At 41.5% G+C, this 19,481-nt stretch overlaps 1 protein-coding gene across 1 annotated transcript; it reads right to left on the reverse strand.

Annotated features, from left to right (window-relative positions):
• Positions 1-15,190: 15,190 nt before the first annotated feature.
• CLDN8 (claudin 8) lies at positions 15,191-19,104 on the reverse strand. Its single transcript, XM_058731845.1, has one exon. The coding sequence runs from the start codon at positions 18,919-18,921 to the stop codon at positions 18,244-18,246; it is 678 nt and encodes a 225-aa protein (XP_058587828.1). The 5' UTR covers positions 18,922-19,104; the 3' UTR covers positions 15,191-18,243.
• Between the last annotated feature and the right edge of the window lie 377 nt (positions 19,105-19,481).

The raw sequence follows: 19,481 nt of genomic DNA on the forward strand, positions 1-19,481 counted from the left end.
TCGTAAAGTAAAACTCTCTCCCACAAGTTCTCTTATTCCTTAATTATGATTTATTTTTCTCCATGGTGCTTTTCCAAACCTGTCATATTCTATATATGGAAATAAATGAAGACTAATGAAAGGAGAAAAGCAAAGGCTATTTACTCTAAGCTTGCTATAGAGCAAGGAAGTCAGCCACTGTCGTCTGTGTTTGACAGAAGACTCAAAGGAAGGCAAAGGAGTGGGAAAGCTTCGTAGTGGAGAAAGAGAAGCCTTAAGGCATGCCCTGCTGGATGCTGTGTGCAAGGAGAACCTGTAGGTAGGGTAACTAGGAAGCAGGCATCCTAAGCAATTGGTGAGGAATACATATTTGTTTTTCTCTGGTTGGTGTTAAGTTGGAAGTAGAGACAAAAATAAGGAGACTATCAGTTATTAATCAACTCCTGGTCATTTGGGGTCAATTGTCAAAGAAGTTACTGTTTAGCATCCTGGATTATTACTAGAGAGAGAGATAGAGTTTGACTTCCTAGAAGACTGACTTGTATCAGGCTAACTTCCTCAGCTGTTTATTATAGATTAAAGAGGTGGGTTTTATGGGCTGGTTGCAACAGGTTGTGGGCCAGAGTTCTATTTTTATACTTGGTTTGACCATTGTCCATTTGTATATTCATTTTCTCACACAGTTGCCTCTTTAGATGTCCATCGTCTGCCTCTTCTCACTAACATGTAAGCTTGGGGCAAACTCAAAGTCAAGTGATTTAGTATGTGAGGTAGAAGTATTGATAGTTATGAAATTTCTTATTCCCAATGCCTCACACATATTCCATACTCAATAAACATTTACTGAATGAAAGAATGAATAAAAATGGAGCAGATAAGATCTTACCTATTTTCATGAATGGTTAAATGAAAGATAAGTCATATTAGGGAGAAATGGAGACTGAATTATTTAATTTAAGTAATTCTTGAAAAGCAAAGATTCAGCAAATACTACCTCTCTCCTCTATTTTACTTATGTAGATACAATATCTCTTGCCTGTGAATGACTTGGAAATAAATGACTGTTAAAACTATGGAGTCTCTAAAGAAAGTTAAAAAAAGAAAAAAGTCCATGTGGTACAAGTCATATTGTGCAACCTTGGCCTTAATGTTAGAAATAGCATTACATTGTTTTTCCTCTAGTAAGGCTCCCTCTTGAAAGCCAAATAAGCGAGAAAAAAATAGATTTGTGATGAATCCTAAATTTAAGCCACAGTAGTGAATTGTCCCAAACGCCTCTCGTGACCATTTAGCACAGTTCCACATAAACCTCTCACCCTCTCAATTTACAAGGGTGACTCCAGGTTGGGGTTTTCTTTACAGAGTAAACCGGGAGCGCCCCCTGGTGTTTGGGTGACATCACTACTCCCTCTTCAGTTCACCAATCAGGGGTTTCTACCTTTCTACAAGGTACGAGTACAGTCTCCGAAGTGTGAGCAACAGAGAGTTTTGTTTTGTTTTGTTTTGTTTGAGATAGAGAAATATATGGGGAGAAGGGCAGAGGGGGAGAGAGAGACAGGAGAGAGAGAAAGAGAGAGAGAGGGAGAGAGAAGGAGAGAGAGAGAGGATCTTAAGCAGTCTCTGCACTGAGTGCAGAGCTTGATATGGGGCTAGATCCCATGATCCTGGGATCCCAACCTGAGCCGAAATCAAGAATTGGTCACTCAACTGACAGCTACCCAGCCATCCAGAGAGATTTTAGGGTTATAATCTCTGACAATTATTACTGCACACTGGGCCCAATCAGTTGTTTTGTGACTGTTTTGATTATAGAGAGCCATTGATCTATTAATTCTCATCTGAGCTCAGAATTCCAATTTTTTTTCCCCAAAATTGTATCTTGTCTTCATCCCAAATGCCTAAACATCTATGTATAATCTTTAAGACAACACTTACCTTTCAAGAAGGGACATTTGTAATTCAATATTATTGGGAACACTTACACTGTTCTGGGCCCTGGTTAAATGCTTTATAGGCATCATTATACTGAATCTTATAAGGAATTAATTTATGAGGTTCTGTTATTATTGAAATATTGCAAATGATAAAACTGATCATCTAAGAGGCTTAATAATTTGTCCAGGTTTTCACAAGCAGTGGGTAGCAACAGTGAGGTCAGCAGCTAGGTCTGTATAACTTAATAGCCTTGGTAGCTTAACTAGTCGACTTATATGGTCTCCTCTTACATGTTGTATTTTGATTTGTCCAGATTCTTGTTTTTTTCAGGAATAAAGCACTCCTCCCCCACAGCAACATGTATACAGATTCTTTACTCTCCAAGGATATTCATATGATCCTCTTAATTGAAACTAAAGTTTCAACACTGAAGGACATACCTGGTGCTAAGACAGATCAAGTACATAGCTCCCAAGAATCCTGCAATTTCAATCTAAATTTCCTTCACCATCCATTGCCTTATTTTAACGTTTTCTCATATGCTTCAGGCCCAATGCTCTTTTGATCATCACAGAATCCAGCAAGGAACAGCCTTAAGGTTAAAGAAATAACATATATTTTAATTATAAAAAGGCCCTTCAAGATAACTCAGGTCTCCTTAAAAGTCAAGACTTAGAGTGGTATAAATAGATAGTAGGTGCTTGTTAATTATTTGTTGAATGAATGAATCATGCATGCATGTAATTCTTTCAGGGTAGTCTATAAAATCCCTGAAATTACATGCAGACTTTGCATGTCAGTGTGTATATATATATATATATATATATATATATATATATATCATCCTAAAAAAAATTACACACACATACACCATATGTATATGTATATGGTGTATGTGTGTGTAATTTTTTTTTAGGATGAGATATTATGGCTTTCCTCAGATTCTATAACAGCTCTGAAACCCATAAAGGCTGAAAGGTATCCCCTCTACTTGCCTGAATAATCCAAGTTGGGTTCACCTTATCCAGACTCAGAATTTACTATTCATTGGTTTTTCTGACATGCTCATGTTAGAGTCCAACAGTTGAGCTTATGAATTTCTTCACACAGACGCCACTGTATCCCAGAGCTGACACAGAGTGAGGCTGAGACCCTCCAGTCTGGCCCGGGAGGAAATCGCTGGCACTGAGCTCCGTGCAGACCATCTGCAAATGTTTGATGAATGAAGGACTGGATCTTTTGAATTACCGACCTGGGAAATTTTTAGAAAAAGAAAATTTGAAGAGCTTGATGTTAAGCTTAGTGGGAAGGAGGAGAAGAAAGCCACCAAAACCAGAACACAAGAAATAATAAGATTGTTGGAAGGACTTCTTATTTAAGAGTGCCTGGGTGGCTCAGTAGGTTAAGTGTCTGATGTCAGCTCAGGTCATGATCTCACAGTTCAAGAGTTCAAGCCCCATGCCGGGCTCTGTGCTGACAGTTCAGAGCCCGGAGCCTGCTTCGGATTGGGTGTCTCCCTTTCCCTCTTCTCCTCTCCACTTGTGTCTATCAAAAATAAATAAACATTAATTTTTTTTAAATAAGAAGAACTTCTTATTTTTAACTGGATTGTAGATGCTCAGAGAGAAGGCTTCATCACTGCATGGGGAGTGTGTTTCTCATAATTCTATCCTCTCATGCCATAATTTTGTTCTCCTTTTCAGCAGCGATAGATAGGATTCTTCTAGCATAAATACAGAAAGTCTCCAGACATTATCTCTCTTATCCCAATAACCAGAACAAGGTAGACAAATTTAAAAGTCACCATTTATTCTTTTTAAACCCAATGAATATATGCAATATTAGACCTAATTCTGCAGGAGTACATATCTGGTTAGAAATTTGCAAAACACTTTTCTTTTTGCCAGCAAATTCCGATTTCTGTTCCATATCTTTCTCACGTGCACTTGAAGTCCAATTCTGCTGAAATTCTGAAACACATTAATACATTGAGTGAGGCTTTTACTAAAAACAAGTAATAACTTGCACATCTAAAACGAAAGCTTTTTGTCTCTTAAGAAGTGTTGTAGTTGGAAAATAACAGAAAGACCTCAAAAACAAAGAGGAAAACACTGAGAGGTAGAAAACACTTAGCTAGATTTTTTAAAATTCTCATTCACTTTATTTTTCTTGTATAAAACTACGTGGTGGGGGCACCCAACTCAGTGGCTCAGTCAGTTAAGCACCTGACTTGCTTTCAGCTCAGGTCATCATCTCACGGTTGCTGAGTTCGAGCCCCATGTTGGGCTCCCCACTGACAATGACGAACCTGCTTGGGATTCTGTCCTTCTCTCTCTGCCCCTTCTCTGCTTGCACCCTCTCTCTTTCTCAAAATAAAATAAACATTAAAAAACAAACAAACAGGGGCACCTGGGTAGCTCAGCCAGTTAAGCATTTGACTTTGGCTCAGGTCATGATCTCACAGTGAGTTCGAGCCCTGCATCAGGCTGTGTGCTGACAGCTCGGAGCCTGGAGCCTGTTTTGGAGTCTGTGTTTCTCTCTCTCTCTCTCTCTCTCTCTCTCTCTCTCTCTCTGCCCCTCCATGGCTCTCAGTCTCTCTCTCTCAAAAATAAAGAAACATTAAAAAAAGATTAAACAAACAAACAAACAAACAAATAAAAAACTATGTGGTAGCCACAGATGGATCCTGGGTCTTCTGCACAGAGACTCTGGTGTGGGTCTTTCCAAGATATTCGGTGAGTTCCTGATAGGGAGGCTCAGTGAACAGTCTCTTTCCAGGGTTCGGGGGTGAGATAGCTTTAGGTCTTGGAAATGGAATCAAAAGTAGCCTTAGCAAAGTTGTCCAGGGGGGGCAATGCAGCCCCTGGCCGAGGTACAGCAGACATCAATACCAGCCATCATCAGTAGCTTCTTGAGCACAGGGGTTGAGACAATGCCCACCTCTGCGGGCAGGGGTGAGGTACACCAGCATGGAGCCACAGCAGCCAGTCACCTTGCAGGGCACAGTGTGTGTGGCTTGCCCATCTCGTTCCCCCAGTAGCCTTGTCACATAAGGATGATGGAAAGTTTGGCCAACGTGATGGCCCCACGGATGGCAGGGGTTACTTCCTTGGAGCATTTAACACCCAGACCAATGAGTCCATTGTCTTCTCTGATGGCAACATGTTTTGCTAGATTTTTAAACAATGTTGGCTTTCCTTTAATTCTTAGAAGTGAATCAGTAAGTGAATTTGTTTGAACATATATATTAAGGTAACCAAAAATAAATCAGTTTGTACTGTTGCCACTGTATAACTACTGAATGAATATTTAAAGGATATTAATTTGAGGTACTACATTTATCAACATGTCTGGGATACAAACCAACCCCTTCTGCCACCAAAATGGAAGTGATACTAGTGTATGAGAAGTGAAGGTGACGGAAAAGCCCAGCCTTCAGATTCTGATACATTTACATTTATGTGCTGCTTTTCCACTTCCTTACCCTCTTAACTCTTCCAGGTGGAGCTTGAGGTGATTTCCATATTTGTACATTGCTATGTCTTTAAACGGAAAGTACTACATAACATTTTACATATTATGTATACATGCATATGATATATGTAATCAGAAACAGAACCAAATTAACAGATTGACTTTGATTACCAAACAAATAATCAGATTGAATGGATTTTGGATTTCAGCCTCTAGATTCAAAGAAACTCAACACAGAATTTTGGTCTGAGTCAATCCAAGATTTTTTTTTTTTCAAATGGCACATGGTAACCTCCCAATGCTCTGTTACTGAGGGATTTGCGACGCCATGTGTTTGAGACCCCAGGTAATGTAAACTGAGATGGGAGACCAATTTCATGCCACCCAGTGAGTCAGACCGACTTCATAGTAATCCCAGTGTACTGGGTCTGTTGAAGACATGGCAGGCACAAATCTATGCCTCTGGAAATTTCTCAGTTCATCAGGTTCTCAAAAGATTCGCTATTAAAAGACTGTAGCTTACTTGTTTTCTGGGATTACCACTTGGCTCATTGACCTATATAAATAAAATTCAGCAATTTCTATTACCATTTATGAACTTGGCTCTTACGTAAATGTTCTCCAGATACCTGAAAACATTCTCCAGGTACCTGAGGAAGGGAAACATAAGATATCATTATTGGGTGTCAGAGATACATGTATCCTAAACTGGGTAATATGGCCACAATCATAGAGACCTTACCTGTCTGTAAGCTTTTGCAAATCTAGTAAAAAAAAATTTTCTCAGATTCAGTCTCCAGGATATCATTGTGGGCAGGCATAAATAAAAGCAAGTAGCATGGGAAGACTATGGTTCCAAAATATCACTAAAGTTACCTTCTATCAAGGCCTTTGGCAAAAATAAAGTGACATCTGTATTTTTGAACCTGATACCATTCCCTCAAAATTCACAATTTTAGACATTGATTGGGTTCTAAGGTATCATCTAGTCTACCTCATAGGTTTTTATCTTAGCAAAGAAGAAACAGATTCAAGAATTAGATATGTTGCTCAAATCCACACAGCTAGATGGAGAAAGCATTAGAATCCTGACTTCTGGAATGAGGTTCTAGTCTTCTACACTGTGCCCGATAGATTTTTGGTAGAAGGCCTTCTGATTAAACTTTGATTTATAAAAGCCCTCTCCAATTGATTAATGCCCTTTATGTTCTAACTGCTCTTACCTCACAGTGGATTTTGAAATTGGTAAGAATACATGTGAGCAAAACAGTCACTAAGAATGCCTGCCACAATTGCAAGAAAAGTAAAGAAATAAAACAAAAGAAAGAAAGAAAGAAAGAAAGAAAGAAAGAAAGAAAGAAAGAAAGAGGAACCTGGGTGGCTCAGTTGGTTGGGTGTCTAACTTTGGCTCAGGTCATGATGTCATGGTTTGTGAGTTTGGGTCCCACGTCGGGCTCTGTGCTGACAGCTCAGAGCTTGGAGCCTGTTTCGGATTCTCTGTCTCCCTGTCTCTCTGCCCCTCACCTGCTTGCATGCTCTCTCTCTCTCTCTGTCTCAAAGATACATAAAACATTAAAATTAAAAAAAAAAAAAGAAAGGAAGAAAGAAAGAGAGAGAAAGAAGAAAGAAAGAAAGAAAGAAAGAAAGAAAGAAAGAAAGAAAGAAAGAGAGAAAAAAGAAAGGAAGGAAGGAAGGAAGAAAAAGAAGGAAGGAAGGGAAGAAGGAAGGAAGGAAAAAATGAATGATTTGACCCAGTCTCCTCAATGGTGATACAACATTTTCTCCTTCTTGGTGTTCATTCTGCAGTGAATTGAGGCAAACACTCTGTGAAAGTATTTCCATTAAGAAGTCAGTAGAACTGAAGTATATTCAAGACAAGTGTCCACAGACTTGATGAAACTACCAGCCTTTATATCAATTAGTGATAATCTACTTTTAAAAGATCCAGAGATCAATGAAGCAAAATAAATAGCCCAGAAACAGACAGTGAGACATGTATGCATTTACTACTTGATAAATAATGCATCAGCAAACTACAGAGGATGGATTATTTAACAAAAGGAGCTTAAAACAAATTAGCTACCTGGGAATTTACAAGCTTATATTTACCTGTTACCATGCTAAAAAAAAAAATGAATTCTCCCTCTAAGGAATAAGACAGTTTTTTAAAGGATTAAATGCAAAAATCAAAGTCAAACGATAGAATGGAACAAAAACCTACTTGCTGGGTGTGCTATTGTTTAACCGTAGAACTCAAATATACAACTTATATTTGTTTATTTGATTGGACTTTTTTTTTCTGAATTGGGTCTTTCCAAAATGCTTTATCAGACAGCTCCTATTCTTCACTTAATATTATTAATTTTGCTTGAAACGTTATAAACCAGCTGTTTTTATTTCCACAGGTCTGGAAAAAATGGGCATTGATTCCTATTCACCGTCATTTTTTATTCTCTTTTGTCATTTATCATCACCTTTCCCCAGAGTTTTATCATTTTCCTCAGAATTTAATGATCTTCCCCCACCCCTTCCCACCACAGTTCTATTTTGATTTTCTGCCATGTTAAGTCAACCATCCACTGTTTTCTATATATTTCTATCCTTAAAATATATTTATTTATAAATTTACTTTTTCTCACTATGAAAATATTTGCTCATTAGAAAATGAAAGTACAAAAAAAAAGAAAATGAAATTACAGAAAAGAAATTGAAAGAAAACAATAATCACACATGTTTACATTAAAAAAATTTTTTTTTGATGTTTGTTTATATTGAGAAAGAGAAACAGATCATAAGCGGGTGAGGAGCAGACAGAGAGGGAGACAAAGAATCCAAAGCAGGCTCCAAGCTCCTAGATGCCAGCACAGAGCCCAGCGTGGGGCTTGAACTCACTAACCAGGACATCATGACCTGAGATCTGAGATGAACTTGGACACTTTACCAACTGAGCCACCCAGGCACACCAACACATGTTTCCATTTTAATCCAATTCTTTCTACATATTTCCTTGTGTGATGTGTGTGTGTGTGTGAGAGAGAGAGAGAGAGAGAGAGACAGAGAGAGACAGAGAGAGACAGAGAGAGACAGACATATGCACAGACATACCATGTCTTATTTAACTTTTCTCCGTGGGGCACTTAGATTGTTTCCAATTTTCATCCTTGTAAGTAGTGCTCAGATAAAAGTCCATTTACAAAACATTTAGAAACATCTCTGTTACCAAGCATAAGTTTCTAGATTATGGAAATTTTTCTCATCTATGGTTTTTCTTATCTCAGCTTATGTCGGGGAAATGTAATTGAAAACAAAATTTTCCAACCCAGAATCTTCTCCACAAAGGTAGTAGAGAAAGAAGTCAGTTTCATTGTTGAATAAGCATTAAGTCAGAATATAATGAGCATGACAGGAAATCGGCCAAGGGATTACAAAGACAAGAGAGAAAGCTCGCCTTTTTACACAGTCAAGTGAATACCACCCATTCCATACATGTTTTCAAGACAAACAATGAACTATTCCTCATGCAAAAGGATTTCACAACAGGGGTCCCCTTGGTGGTTCAGTCGGTTATGAGTCCGACTTCAGCTCAGGTCGTAATCTCACAGTCCCTGAGTTCGAGCCCCGCATCGGGCTCTGTGCCGACAGCTCAGAGCCTGGAGCCTGGTTCGGATTCTGTGTCTCCCTCTTTCTCTGCCCCTCCTCTACTCACGCTCTGTCTCTCTCTCTCTATCTCTTTCTCTCAAAAACAGAAAATGAACTTTAAAAAAAAAAATTAAAAAAAAGGGCTCCAGAACACCTTTGTCACACACAGTTCACCCAAAATTTACCTGGTAATTAGAGAGATAATCTACTTTAGCTAATGACATTATCTGGAAGAGAAACAAACTTCTCCTATTTTTATGATTAGTTGTTTTTCTTTTTTTAAAATTTTTTTTTAACATTTATTTATTTTTGAGACAGAGAGAGACAGAGCATGAACAGGGGAGGGGCAGAGAGAGAGGGAGACACAGAATCTGAAACAGGCTCCAGGCTCTGAGCGGTCAGCACAGAGCCCGAGGCAGGGCTGGAACTCACAGACCACGAGATCATGACCTGAGCCGAAGTCGGACGCTTAACCGACCGAGCCACCCAGGAGCCCCGATTAGTTGTTTTTCAGCTTGGTGCAACCCTGACACTCCCACAGAAAACAGAGATGGGGTGATGTCTCCCTCATGCTTACATTTAAAAGGGAGAGCCCCCAAGTTCTACAGAAAGACATTTCTGGATCACAAAGCAGACAATTTTTTTAAGGATTTACGCACATTTCGAAGAAAGGAGAAAGCATTTACAAGTTTTCTACAGCAAATGCTTTAATGCTCTAAGAAAAAGGAGGAGAGAGAAATCTCTTCCCTTATTTTCAACAGGGAGAAAAAAGCCCTCTTCTGTTTTATTTATATTGTCCTTACACCTGCTTTTGTCCAATAAGAAAGACGTTTCCTTTTATCTGATTTAAAATACAAAACACCTTTTAAAGAATGCCTACATTTCATGAAGTAAGTCCATTGGAAAGAAAATACTTGCTTCAAATTCTTAAAACTTTGCTTTCACTTAGCGTGAATTGAAGATGGCTCTACTTTCTTTGCCAGCCCTCCCATGGTGCGCTAGAGTTTTATTCTCCATCTTTGACCCTACGATGCCTTTGACCAATTGCAAATGGCGGAAGCTCCACGAGGCTTGTCAAAAGTACTGCTTTTTACCCTTGGATCCTTAAAGGCCTCATCCACCATGCTTGGTGTCTGACTACCTTGCTGGAAGCACTTGATGAAAAAGCCCTAAAACCACATGTACAGGAAGAGATAGGTGCCCATCTGAATCCAGACCTTGAATCATCAGTGCCAAGTGGCAGGCAGTGAGGGAAAGTGTTGTCATGGGCTCTTTGGACCCAAACGACCAGCTACAGTCAGTACTGCAAGCCAGCTGAACCCTGCTGGAATTTCTAACCCACAAAATCATAATATATTAAATGGTTGTTGTGTTAAGTCACCAAGACTTGGGACAGTTTGTCATTCAGTAGGAAACAACCAGAATGCAGCCCAGCACTGAATCTTTTTTTCTTCTTTTCATTCTCCCTTTGATAAAAGTAGAAGCATTATATCAAGATTCAGTGTTCAACCACAGTTGGGCTCTAAGACCAGGCTTCATTGCTCTCGGAAGGCTTCTCTGCTTTAAAGCTGGAGGGCAGTTTAATTTCGAAAGCATTTTTACAATTTAGCACCTAATAAATCACAGTTCCCTCTTCAAAGAGGATTTCCAGATATCTACTCACATCTCTACTTTGGGGGTGGGGGGAAGCATAGGAAAGCTGGCCCAATTCAGAAAAGGAAAAAAAAGACGTAGAAAGATTCATTTATGGTTCTTGCCCAAGTTATATTCTCACTAGCTTGCAGACAAAAACAAAGGAAAAAAAAACCTTTAAGCATGGGCTTTCCTTCCCACCATCCCTCCCACACATCATTTGCAAAATACAAAAATTAACCAAAGATAGAAGCAACAAAGCTGATGATTTTAGAGACTGGTAAGTAAGGAAAAGGTTGGGGTATCTGGAGAAAACCCAAGTAGGAAGGAGGTGGGCATATGGATGATTTTCCGTTTTGTTTTATTTTGTTTGGCTGTCTGTTAGTAAAATTTATTTCATCTTTAAAAAAATTCAAAGTAAAACAAGGGGCACCTGGGTGGCTCAGACAGTTGAGCGCTGGACTTTAACTTGGCTCACAATCTCACGGTTTGTGGGTTCAAGCCCCTCGTCAGGCTCTGTGTTGACAGCTCAGAGCCTGGAGCCTGCTTCGGATTCTGCGTCTCCCTCTCTTTCTGCCCCTCCCCCACTCACACTCTGTCTCTCTGTCTCTCTCTCTCTCAAAAATAAATAGACATGAAAAAATTAAAAAAAAAATTAAAACAAGAAAATCCAATTTTTCTTTTAACCCATTGGCAAGAAAGATTGTATAAATTCTTTCCTGAATGAGGAAAACGTTCAGTTCTGACTTTTTGTCTTTTTTTTATTGCATTTTCTTTACAATGGAATATTATTTCTCCTGAGTTTTTGTATTTTTGTGAAAGTTCCTTTCTCTTTCCGATATAGTCATATGTACTTATTGGCATATGAAGAGGAGTTAGGGAAACGGGCAGAAAATAGGGTTTAGCAATATAGGCCAGAGAGGATTTATGACCCACAGTGATTTGGGGGTTAAGGAAAGGGCCCACAGAGCTCTTAGTCTAAGGAAGACTAAGCTTGCTCTCCAGGTGGAGAGGCAGCCCAGTTGGTGCACATCTGTCTCCCAGCAGGACTGGGTTGACACTGAGCTCGCCTGGAAGGGGGTTGGGGGTACATGGGTGCAGCCAAGGGGAACCAGCAGAGCAGCTGTGGTTGCTGCTGAACCAGGGCTCAACCACACTTGACCATAAAGGATGATGAGGGCGTTGGAGACCATCAAGGTCTCGGGGAAACAATCCCGGATGGCAAAGAAATGACACAAATAGATTATGGGCACTGGAGCCTGGGGCAGAAGGTCAGAAGAAAAAAAAAAAAAAAAGAAGTCTGAGGCTGGACTGTTGGACGTTCTTGTTTTCTTCTGCTTTCCATACTAAAAGTGTCAAATTAGCTGCAGGATCGGGAAGGCAGTAGTAGTTCTGAACTCGAACATCAACGGTGACATATTTGTAGTGTTTTCCTGGAGCAAACCGTCCTCCCAGCTCTGGGCCAACCAGTTCCTTCTGTTTATTGCAAGAGTCAAGGCTGACCAAGTCCTCCCTTCCATGTCCCCTCTGCCATTCATTGCTTTAGTATGCCTTCAAATTAGCTGTCTGAGGGACAGAGTTGTAGGATCCTAGAGGAGCCACAAAATTCCTTTCTCTCACTCACAGGGGAATGCGGGTTTTTCCTGGGAGTAGACTCCTTAGGGTGGGGATTTGCTCTCCTGCTGTCTTTACTGTGCCGTCTTCTAACTTCTAGGTTAGTGATAGAAATATTTGATGCAGGGCCCCTGGGTGGCTCCGTCAGTTAAGTACCCGAGTCTTGATTTTGGCTCAGGTCATGATCTCCTGGTTGGTGGGTTCATGAACTCAAGCCCTGCCAGGGGCTCTGGGCTGACAGCTTAGAGCTTGCTTGGGATTCTCTGTCTCCCTCTCTCTGCCCCTCCTCTGCTCATTCTCTCTCTTTCTCTCTCTCTCTCTCTCTCTCTTTCTCTCTCTCTCTTAAAATAAAAAAACCTTTGGGGCGCCTGGGTGGCGCAGTCGGTTAGGCGTCCGACTTCAGCCAGGTCGCGATCTCGCGGTCCGTGAGTTCGAGCCCCGCGTCAGGCTCTGGGCTGATGGCTCGGAGCCTGGAGCCTGTTTCCGATTCTGTGTCTCCCTCTCTCTCTGACCCTCCCCCGTTCATGCTCTGTCTCTCTCTGTCCCAAAAATAAATTAAAAAAAAAAAATAAATAAATAAAAAAAAATAAAAAAAAAAAAATAAAAAAACCTTTAAAGGAATCGGATGCAAGTATGATTTTTTTTGCTCATTATTGTTAAGTAATTTCTCATGATTGATGCAAACCTGCACACTTGGGTTTCTTGTTGTTGCCCGTTGTTTTGTTTTATTTTGGTGTCATTTGCAGGATTTAGCCCCCAACTCTTTTTAGTTTTCCCAGGACCTCAATGAGCCCTTTCTATCTGCAAGTTTGAGCCTTTCATTTTAAACCCTGATTTTTCCTTTTCAGTGACCGCCCATCCTTCCATCGGGTCTTTATTCTTTCTCCGAATTGGCCCCTTCGGTCCTTGAATCGGTTCTCCGGGACCTCTGTGCTTTTCCTCACGGACTGCAGCTTTTCGTCTGTTTGCTCTGCGTTGTGTCTACTTGGCCTTCCAAACATCCAGTTCTTAACCTCAACACGGACTCTCAACTCGCAGTTCCCTGCAGAGTTTTTAAACGTGGAAACCATGTTATTGTAATAACAAGGAGACTTAAGAAAAAATTAATGTTTATTCTTGAGAAAGAGAGAGAGAGAGCGAGCACAAGCAGGGGTGGGGCAGGGACACACAGAGAGAGAGGATCTGCAGCAGGCTCTGCACGGACAACAATGAGCCCATGCGGGACTCGAACTCACGAACCGCGAAATCATGACCCGAGCCCAAGTCCGGCTCTCCATTGACTGAGCCACCCAGGCGCCCCGGTAACAAGAAGCCTTTGAATCCTGCAATTCGATCTGCAATTCTTTCCTTGTGGAGGTTAAGTTGCTGTAACCACGGCCACAGCACGCCCTAGGGTGACAGCAGTCCTCTCCGTTGGTCAGGGACCCCGTGACCCGAAAGCTGCCATCGCCCTGCGGGGGCCCTGGGAAATCACCTCTGAGCACCCAGCCGTTGGCATCCTCACCCTCGGGGGGCCCCGAATAGGAAGGAGCCCAGCCTCTGCGTGAGTCTCCCACAGTCTCCCTGGCCTCTGAGATTATCCCCCTGTGACTACGCTGGAGTGCCGATGTCTCCCCTCGTCCCAGGACTACTTGGGAGGCGGGTGGAAGCCACAGGCCCCCCTGGGCCCCCTGCCCCCAGCTCAGAACTTTAGGCCTGGCCTCGGGCCTCAGCGCCAGTGATCCCTTGAGTCTCATTAATCTCCGAGTTGAACACTACCCTGCTCTTTCCTCCTAAACCTGGCGGAGCCCGAAGCTCTGCGGAAAGCAGGCCTCTGGGCTGGGCCTGTTGGCGGGCTTCCAGCTGGGCTGTGCTTTGCACACAGGGGGTGGGGGCAGAGCTGGAAAGAGGGGCTGCAGAGGCACTGTCCCCGCAGCTCTGGGAGGGAGGCTTCCTCAGGACAAGGAAGGAGACCCGGAGAATTTGAAACACAAGGCCGATGACAGGAATCTAGAAAAACACAATGCGTCCCAAGGGAAAAAAAAATGATGGATGTGAGGGACTAGGAAGCAGCAAATTAGGTAGAGTTTGAGACGGGAGCGAGAGGGGAGGAAAAGTGTAGCACAAACTGGTGAGGAGGTCCACCCTGGGGGTCGGGGAGGAAGAGTGCTGTGGCCAGGGAGGTCCAGGGACCTAGGAGACGAGGTGGTGAGATCACATTTTCCATTCACAAAGTTTAGTCTGGGAGGGATGCCTTTGGGCAGACAATATGCGGGAGAACACAGGCTCTTGAATTAGGGTATATATATTATATAAATATTTATTTATATTTAATGCATACACATCTATTTATATTTATTTGTATATTTATATTTATTATATACAAATGTTTATTTTTATTTGTTTATTTATTTACATACATTTATATTTATTTCAGGGGACGATACATATAACATCACTTTGAGACACGGGACGTTACGTATAACATCAGGTTACATATAACATGAGAGACATGGTGTTCTCCTGATCTCATATGTAATTTACAGAATTCTTAGAGGACCGCTATGGTAAAGAAAAAAGCACCAAACACGTGGTGGGCATGAAGTGAAGGCTATATTTCTTGCGCTTGTCTCTTACTCCGAGATCACAGATTCCTTGAAAACAAAAACATCCCTGGATCCCTGAAACTTAGCATACTGCAGCCTGAAAACTGTCTTTGCAGTGCAGGAGGGAGTCATTTGGAATACAGAATCGGTAGAAGGGGTGCCTAGCGTAGGCAACAGGTGGTATAGTAAGAAAGAGGGGAGAAAAAGCTCTAAGCCCTAAAGTAAGGTATCAAACCACATCCCCTGTGTTCTATTACTTTACTTTGTTTCTCTATAAAATACAGTATTAAAAAAATTTGGTTTAACATTTATTTAGTTTTGAGAGAGAGAGAGAGAGAGAGAGAGAGAGAGGGAGGGAGGGTCAGACAGAGGGAGACACAGAATCCGAAGCAGCCCCCAGGCTCTGAGCGTCAGCCCAGAGCCTGACTTGGGGCTCCAACTCACGAACTGTGAGATCATGACCCGAGCCGAAGTCGGACGCTTAACCGACTGAGCCACTCAGGTGTCCTTCCATAAAATACATTATAAAGCTACATTATAAAACATGCTCAGCCTGCCACTAATCGAATCATTTCCTAATTCCAGTGCTTCTCTTTCACAATATGAAAGAAGCCCTTTGGCATGTGAGTTATTTTGGTTTCTGAACATTGACTTTATAATTGTTACCATACTGGCTAAAAACACTGATGTGATACAGTTTGCCATGAAGATTATAAGACATTTCCCTGCCTGTCGGTTATCACCCACTAAGGCATTTGGACCTACCTTATGGCAGTGGAGCATTTCTGCAAGGATTATAGGGGGTGAGGGGCATTTTAGGAAGAACTGAGATCGGAATGTGGAGGGCGGCTGGGCAAGAAAACCCAGCAGGCTGTGAGTCTAGAGGACTTTCTTTCTCAACCAGGTAGGAAAGAGATGAGATGACAGTAAACATAGAACACTGGGAAAAGACTTCAAGAGGTGGCACCATTAGAAAAACTAGCAGTGTTGTAATTGTGGTAGAGAAAAGAAGTGGAAAATAAAAATTGAGTGTGGGGCATTCAGGAGAGCTTTCTAGGTAAAAAGGGCATTGGTAAAGACCGGTATTTAGAGGATTGGGTTACTTCTCCAAGGTGCTCAGTTTTCCCTGATTTCGGCTCTCATGAATGGTTTGACCCAAGGGGCCAAGCATGCTTAGGATAAATTAGCACTTAGCTATTGCAAAATCACCAACCCCAGAAAAAAAAAAAAAAACACTAGTAGTTTTCTCAACTAATACTAGATAAGCATGGCATTTTCACATACAAAGATCCGTTGATAAGCTGAAAGATGCTGAAGAAAATCTACTTTCCCTGAAGAAAAAAAGCATGAGCTGCGAAGTCACATGGTCCTTATTCTTTCTCCTGACTCTACTGGGTAATCAATGAACAATTCCCAGGTGTCCTCATCTGTGCATTGAACTAATCACATAATATTTGATGATGTAATTCAGTAGAGGTCCAAATATAACTTACGCCCCTAAGACATTAGCCAGTATATTAATTGATGCTATTTCTCAGATGTAAAAATGTACTTAACTATGCAAAGTTTTTACAAAAATGACTTAATAGGGGCTTCATAGAAATGGCTTAAACATACCTAATATTTACAGTGTATCAATTTGTTAGAACCTACAGCAGTATCTTAATACATTACAAATATATTGTCTGCATCAAAAATTAGTGTATGAATCCAGTGGCTATAAGGAATAATGTTGTTAAACAACATATAGTATTTTATATTCTCAAAAATTAATGACGAGTCTACCTTTATCTTTCAAATGTGGCCTCTTTTTAAAATTGAAGAGTTGAGGGGCACTTGGGTGGCTCAGTAGGTTAGGCGTCTGACTTTGGCTCAGGTCAGGATCTCACTGTTTGTGAGTTCGAGCCCCGCATCAGGCTCTGTGCTGACAGCTCAGAGCCTGGAGCCTGCTTCATAGTCTGTGTCTCCCTGTCTCTCTGCCCCTCCCCTGCTCGCTCTCTGTCTCTCTCTCTCTCTCTCAAAAATAACATTAAAACAATTTTAATAAAAAAATAAAATAAAATAAAATTGAAAAGTTGAAAACATTAGGGTTTTAAAAAACAAGTAAATAAATAGAAAAAAAGAAGAAGGAAAGACATCAAATTTATATAAAAAGCACAATTTATTAATATAAAGGACATAAAGCCGATATGTGTGGTCATTTAAGTTAGAATGTGGATACAAACTTTCAAATTGAAGTATCAGTTGCATCAACTTTGGGGGAGACTCAAAGCTAGAGTATTTCTATACCTCAGTACGCATGAATAAAAAATAGAACAAGTAAAAAATGTATCTTTGATGGGATCGAAATGACAATTTAAACCTAGCCATCTACACACACCTTAGGAGCAGGTGCAGCTTGCAAAGGACAACCTGGTTTTGTTCCTTTGGGGAGCAACTAAAAACCAAGAGATATCATTTTCCTATCCTGTTATTTATATTGAGAAATGCCCAAAGTCTATAGTCAAACGGCTGTTAAAATATTCACACACATATATGATTTCTCATCAAAATGCATCCTCCTCCAACCACAAAAACTTCAGGGGAAAAACAAAATTCCCTTTCCTGACGTCTTCAATGTTTCTCGGACTACAGTTTTATCTTTCTTCTCAGGATAGCCCTGGAAAAGCAGTCTGAATGCAAAGCTCCTCGACAACAGTATCTGCCTTTTAAAAGATATTCATTTAATATACAAGAAAAGAAAGGCCTCTGGGGAAAGAGGATAAAGGAGTTAGGATTTCTAGCTTGAAAAACAGGATATCAGAAAGCCATTTAGCTTCCTTTACACTGCTGATTAAAACCTCCATTTTAACCTTCCGTAGGAATCGCACGCATTAATTGCTAAGCTGTTTTTACACAATTAATATTAACCTTCTTCAATCTTATCCCCGATTCCCTTGAAAAGCAATAGTTGAGTTTTATTTATTCAGTGTATTGAATCAGTATTTCATTTAAAATAGAACCATATAAGCCTGTCTCTCTTTATGTGAGATACAGACACGCTGATCTCCATACATAACGCCGTGGCGTAGAGAAATCACACTTGTGAAACAAGACAGTCTTTAACAGTGTCATTTTGAAGTAACTGGCGAAAGACAAAGACGCATGAATCATTTTAGAAAACATGTTACTACACTTCCTAGAACAATCAAAGCACGGTGTGTGATATCTCATTCTGCTGAAATAGCTCATAGAAGCCTACATAGCCAATGCACGGTTCCTGTAATTAGTGTTAGGCAGTTAAGAATGGCAAATCAATGTTCCTTTGGATTCCATTTTTAGAGAACAGCGGTCACTTTAGTCATTGGCATGGCTTTATCGGTCAAGTTAACGACTAGCCACCATACTACACATACTGACTTCTGGAGTACACGCTCGGTGACTTCTTTTCCACGTGATAGCTCTTTTGGGTTGTGCGGTGGGAAGGTACAGAGTACCTGTAGCTGCTGCTCTTTTCACCGGCACAAGAGACACAGCAGAACAGTGCCCCTCCAGCAATCAGCACCAGCGCCGTGGTCCAGCCTATGTAGAGAGCCTCTCCAAGCTCATGTTTTTGGGCCGTCTCCACTATCGGGTTGTAGAACTCTCTGATGATGGAATTGGCAACCCAGCTCACAGGGATTAGCACTAGGAGACCTGTGACAATGAAGATGATTCCGGCCGTCAGCAAGATGTGACCCTTCACCTTCTCGTCGTCTCCGGTGCACCTGGTGCACTTCATGCCCAGGATGGCAGTCACGAAAGCCAGGCAGGACAGCACGGAAGCAGCACACATGAGCCCTCTGGATGCCTGCACGTCCGGAGACAGCGCCAGCAGGGAGTCATAGACTTTGCACTGCATTCTGATGTTGGCTTGCCTCACGCAGTTCATCCACAGTCCTTCCCAGAAGTTTTCAAACACCACGATGTTGCTTCCAATGAAGGCAGACACTCTCCACTGAGGCATGATGGTGACGGCCAGCGTGCCCACCATGCCAACACCACCAAGCACCAGTCCAGCGATCTGCAGGGCATAGGTGGCCATTATCCACCGGGATGGGTTTTATCCCACTGGACTCCTGAGCCTGCAGGGTTGCTCTGCAGCAGGTTTCTCTGTGCCTCAGGAGAGAACAAGTGTCCTGTAGTAATGAACCCGGAGCCCAGTGGTTTTTCAAAGAGCTTTCTGGCTACTTCTAGCTAGATTTAATCCAGTGTGGGCTGGCTGAGGTCCCCCCCCCCCCACCACCACGCGTGCGCGAGCACACACACATTGACTAGGACAGGTAAACTTACAAATCAGGTGGGGCAACTTTCCTGGCCAATAAGTGGGGGGGGGATGGTAACCAGGTGTGTCTAAACCGACAAGAGATACTTGGAATGACTGGCCCTGCACATAAACATTCTCTGTCCTCCGTTTTCCAAGAAGACAGCAGTATGTTTACCCGTGGGCATAATTATGAATGTTTGCACAATCATCGAGAAATGCACCAACCTCTTGCAAACATCAAAGGTGTACTTTGTACAGGTAATTCTGAAAGTCTTTATAAGAGCTGCTGTGATCAAGGTACAAAATAAAATATCTACCTAAGAAGTTGGCTAGGACTG

This window comes from Neofelis nebulosa, chromosome 5 (genome assembly GCF_028018385.1).
Source record: "Neofelis nebulosa isolate mNeoNeb1 chromosome 5, mNeoNeb1.pri, whole genome shotgun sequence".
Lineage (NCBI taxonomy): Eukaryota > Metazoa > Chordata > Mammalia > Carnivora > Felidae > Neofelis > Neofelis nebulosa.